At 36.4% G+C, this 5,091-nt stretch overlaps 1 protein-coding gene across 5 annotated transcripts in view; it reads left to right on the top strand.

Annotated features, from left to right (window-relative positions):
• brdt (bromodomain, testis-specific) overlaps nt 1–4,785 on the top strand; it is a 7,593-nt gene extending 2,808 nt beyond the window's left edge. For 4 of the 5 annotated variants that reach the window (XM_025054256.1, XM_025054257.1, XM_025054255.1 and 1 more), the window contains exons 2-10: nt 25–276; nt 738–875; nt 969–1,104; nt 1,602–1,723; nt 1,986–2,291; nt 2,373–2,501; nt 3,443–3,631; nt 3,918–4,102; nt 4,198–4,785. In XM_025054256.1, coding sequence (XP_024910024.1) covers nt 85–276; nt 738–875; nt 969–1,104; nt 1,602–1,723; nt 1,986–2,291; nt 2,373–2,501; nt 3,443–3,631; nt 3,918–4,102; nt 4,198–4,543 — 1,743 coding nt within the window. In that variant the 5' untranslated portion in view covers nt 25–84 and the 3' untranslated portion in view covers nt 4,544–4,785. The remainder of the gene's footprint in view (nt 1–24; nt 277–737; nt 876–968; nt 1,105–1,601; nt 1,724–1,985; nt 2,292–2,372; nt 2,502–3,442; nt 3,632–3,917; nt 4,103–4,197) is intronic. The other variant, XM_025054254.1, reaches the window with a different exon arrangement.
• Nucleotides 4,786–5,091: the final 306 nt, after the last annotated feature.

Raw genomic sequence — 5,091 nt, 5'->3', positions numbered from 1 at the left:
TTTTACTTCTTTTTCTGTCCCTAGGAGAGAATGTTATGATTGCTCCGGTGGAGGACAATTGTCGGATGGCCATTAGACTACACAATGTGTGACATGAAAACTTTTACTACCGTGAGCAAAAATCCTCCTCCACCAGCGGTTGTCAAACAGAACAACCCTGGGCGTGTAACAAATCAGCTGCAATTTCTGGAGAGCGTTGTGATAAAAGCTTTGTGGAGGCATCACTTTTCATGGCCCTTTCGTCAACCGGTTGATGCAGTGGCCCTCCATCTTCCAGTGAGTAGTTTAAAAATGTATATAAAACATCAGAATCTTTTTTTTTTTTTAAGAGATGTTCATTTCAATGTCTTAAACCTGAACTTATCTGAAAAATCTGTTGTGTAAATATATGTACGTAGGTTTAAAGTAAATTTTATAAAACGCATATTTCAACATACTGCCCATACACATTAGATGATGTTACTATAGCCCTGTTTTAAGAAACATTAGAGGTCATATATATATGTATGTATATATATGTATATATACATACATATACATACATATATATATATATATATATACATATATATACATATATATATACATACATGAATTACATTATCAAATTTTAAAAAAAAAAAATCCAGAATGCAAAGACTAAATGCAACAACGTGTCCTTATCATTTGCGAATAATGTTAACTGTCAGATTGTTAAATATATTTTTGAAAATATCTGATTCTGTTTTTTGTTTTAGGACTATTATACCATAATAAAGAATCCAATGGACCTTGGCACCATCAAGAAGAGACTCCTGAATAACTACTACTATGAAGCTCATGAGTGTTTGAGAGATTTCAACACCATGTTCACCAACTGCTACATGTATAATCAGGTATTTTTTTTTACAAGTGCCATATTGAGAACATTCTTTGGGTGAATATATCCGTTTAATACTTTTCTGTTTTACTGTATTCTCTCACAACAGCCTGCAGATGACATTGTCTTTATGGCACAGACTCTGGAAAAGCTCTTTTTGCAGAAAATCTCTCAGATGCCTAAAGAAGAGTGCGAAATCAAAGATTTAGCAAAAGAGCCCGTGGACATCAGAAACCCATGTACAGGTACGGTAACAAACTGGGGCCTAAATAGGGCTGGCAATAGAACCTCTTGGGGGTTCTGTTGTTGGGCTCATTTTCCGCAATTCAATAATGGCTTTAAATTATACATGTACTTTTGATTTAACGTATTGGCAACATTGTCTTATAATGATTTTATATTAATTTCCTAACCATCAATATTTGGCTTAATAATTGTAATCCAATCAAACGGGGAGGGATCCAGAGATTCCTGCCCTTCATATTTAAATTAAAATGAATATTTAAATTAAAACATGAAAAATGTAAATATCAATATAACTCTGCGTAGTAGTGACTATATACTGCAAGAACTGAATCGTACGGTGCGATAGAGCTAGCGTTATTTAATCAATATCCAAACATATATGTAATACGTATGTTCAGTTTATGTTTCAGTAAATATATGCCAGGAAACTTGCCTTAACATTATAATGGACAAATATTTCTTTCACTCTACATGGACATTGTGTCCTGCCCTGCAGGAGTCTTAAAGCAGAGATCAGTGGTGTCTGAAGTAGTTTTGCAGCAGACAGTGACTGTCATCCCTCCTGACGTGCCTCAGCTTGTGCCTTCCATGCAGTTTACGGCGGAAATTGACGCTGCGGTGAGTATCTTGACATCTTCACATGCATGACACGGACTTGTTTGTTTAGAGTCATCACGTAAAAGTTGATATACTTTATTTTCCTTCTGCATCGCATGCAATATTTCCCCATATGGGTTTAGGTTTTTAAAATGATTTAAATAAGTGTTAATTCAGACCAACTATCTGAACACTTGAATTTTTTTTTTTTTTGCAATTTACTGCATAATTTATTGCTGTTTTTTTTTTTTTTTCTTTTTCTTTTTTTCTTTTCAACATTCAGATTAAGAAAAGTTTAAAAAGGAAATCAAGTACCAACACAGTTGGTGAACACTTGGCTACATGTGCATCAAGAAAAAGTAGCGGTCGTACTATTAAAGTTCCTAAGAAAGACTTGCCAGATGTTGATGAACATAGGGTCAGACTGCCTGAGCAGCTTAGGCACTGCAGCGACATCCTAAAAGACATGTTCTCCAAGAGGCATTACACGTATGCATGGCCCTTCTATACACCTGTCGACCCAGTTGCATTAGGCTTGCATGATTATCATGACGTCATCAAGCAGCCTATGGACCTAAGCACTATTAAGGTGAATCACTGTGTTTTATCATAACATCAATTCTCACGTTTTAGATCTGTTTTTTTCTGACACACGGTGTTGCTTCCCCAGAAAAAACTGGATCAGCAAGAATACGCCACAGCGGCAGAATTCGCAAGTGACATGCGAATAATGTTCTCCAACTGCTACAAATACAATCCTCCTTCACATGAAGTGGTTTACATGGCTAGAAAACTGCAGGTATACATTCCTTTTTTTGGGGGGGGCATATTGGTTAATAATTATAGTTTTACACTAAAGAAAAGGTTGCTATATGGAATATTTTGTCTCTAATTCTCTCAAACGGATTTTAACATTAACAGTTAAACATTTCAGTGTGCTTGCGATTATCTTATGCCAACAGGCCACATATGTCCCACGAAGTCATTTAGTGTCACCCATGGGACCTTAAAAAGTGTTTGCCATATAATAAAGTCCATGCTGCTGAATTTTTTTATTTATTTTTTTGACCTGATAAATTAATTGAAAAAAAAAACAATTACACAGCAATGTACAAGATTTGTAACTTCCGTAAATAATCAATTGCAGAAACTTTTATTAATACCTTATGAAGTAAATTTTAAGAGTAGCCAAATAATGCATTGTCTTTCATATTTAATTAGACAAATTATGACATGTAAACATCTAAATAGCTCTACATTTCTAGTTCTGAATTTACTAAATTCACAACCTTTCATGATTTCCGCACATAATCGCATTTGTGCCCGAACAATAAGTGAAAAGATGCATGGCTAAGTTTGTCGTTTATGTCCAGTGAAAGAGACCACTAGGGGGCAGTGGTGGCTTATGGGTTAAGGAAGCAGACTTGGGTCCGCAAGGCTTCAGGTTCCTCACACTTTCCTAACACTACTATCCTTTATGCTAGTGTAAGACTGAGCATCATCTTGTTTGTTTGTTCTCCCCTGTAGGTGGTGCTGTTTTACCCGACAAATGTAGATGCATTATTTAAATTTCTTCCGTCAATATTTAGCTCTCAGCAGAGAATGTTTCAGATTAAAACTGCCAGCTTGAATGTCTATAAGACCATGCTGTATGTAATGTTGACCCCGGTGTGAACCTTGTAAGTTAAAATAATACAGTTTGTGATTTTGTCAAACACAAATGTTTGTTCAAACCAACAGGAAATTTTCGAAGCGCGTTATCAAAAGATCGTTCAGGAACCAACGGTTTGTTCTGTGGCTCATCATCCAGTGGAAAAAACACAGAGAAATGGCTTGACAGCGTCACCCAGTTCCTCCAGTCAAAGTTCCTCAGAGGAAGAAAATGCATCAGAAGTGGTGGCCAATCAGCTGGCCAATCTGGAAGAACAGGTTGGTATGACATTTGATTACACCGGGGCTTTCAAACATACTAAAAAAATGGACAAACACTACATTTTCTATATGATATTCATTTATTATGAATATTGTCTAATGTATTTCTTTGCATGAAAACAAAGGGGAAAACATGTACGTATTGTTATTTAGCCTAAAGATGGTACTGTAGGTAACGTGCTTGCAGTCAGTGGACTTCCTCTTCGATGTCCTGGCATTTGCCCCTGTTTTAATTGTGCTATAAAAAAAAAATGTTTTTCTATTTTTTATAACACAAAATCAGCTGAGAGCTGTCAGTAATCAGCTGAAGAAACTTACCCAAGACCCTCAGATGAAACCCAAGAGAAAGGGAAAATTGAAAAAAGGAAAATGGTCCAAAGAACGGCACACTGCTGGAGGAAAGACCAAACTCTCAAAATACAAACGTGCGGCCAAAAAAGGGCCAATCATGAAGAGTTCGTCCTCTCTGTGAGTAATCCTTTGGGAGCACTTCAAATTCATTCCGTTTTAAATGCGTAAGCTCTTGGGGGGGAAAAAAATTCAACACGTTTTAATATTCGCAGGGCAAACAACAAATACGTACAACAGCTGGCCATAAAACGCAAAAACAAGAGCATGTCGTCACCCATGACCGCGCAGGAGAAGCTGCAGTTGAAGTCGGACATCCAGCAGCTGCCTGCTGACAAACTGAGCAAGTTGCTGAAAATGATAAACGAGCGCGAGTCTTGTCTGAGACACACATCACTGCAGGAGATGGAATATGATTTTGAAATGCTCAAATCATCCACACTGAGAGCCCTGCAGCTGTATGTCGCTGCATGTCAAAAGACACGCAGCAGCAACAACATGCTTCTTGGTAAGTCCACTATTTTTTTTTTTTTTTGGAGGCTTTTTTTTACGCATTGTTAGCGTTTAAATTATGGACCAAGTCGTATTGCTTATTTTTACAAATTCTTTGGTTTAGATACTTGTGAAATTAGGATATGTGGATTTTCATGCTTTTAAAATGTTTAATCGTTAGATAACCATAAAGCCTAGCTTATTTGTTTTGTGTAAAATATTGAAGACTAGGCCTTGGCAACCTGTGACTCAACCTCGCCTCTCTAACATTGTCTCCGAACTGCTCAACAGTGATTGCCCTTCAAATATTGTTGTTTTTGGTTTTTTTTTCCATGCTTGGTCAAGCCCAATGAAAATCTCGAATTGTTTCAATTCTTTCGTAGTCACGCTTAGTCACCGTTTCTGAACAGCAATATCGAAGCAAAAATTGCATCAGAGGGGCTGAAATTTAGTATTGGTAATTCATGGAACATAAATACTATATTGAAATTTCTCTCTTTCTCATTAAAATGAATAGGAATGAATTTGATAAAATTTAGTTTGTGACTACAAATACCCAGTATGTAACGAACAGACCTTCTTCTGACATTTTAGGTATATATATATATATATATATA

The sequence above is a fragment of the Cynoglossus semilaevis genome, chromosome 2 (assembly GCF_000523025.1).
Source record: "Cynoglossus semilaevis isolate Cse_v1.0 chromosome 2, Cse_v1.0, whole genome shotgun sequence".
In the NCBI taxonomy this organism is placed as follows: Eukaryota; Metazoa; Chordata; class Actinopteri; order Pleuronectiformes; family Cynoglossidae; genus Cynoglossus; species Cynoglossus semilaevis.
Note: the sequence above shows the minus strand (reverse complement) of the source record. Positions and strands in the feature narration are given on the sequence as shown.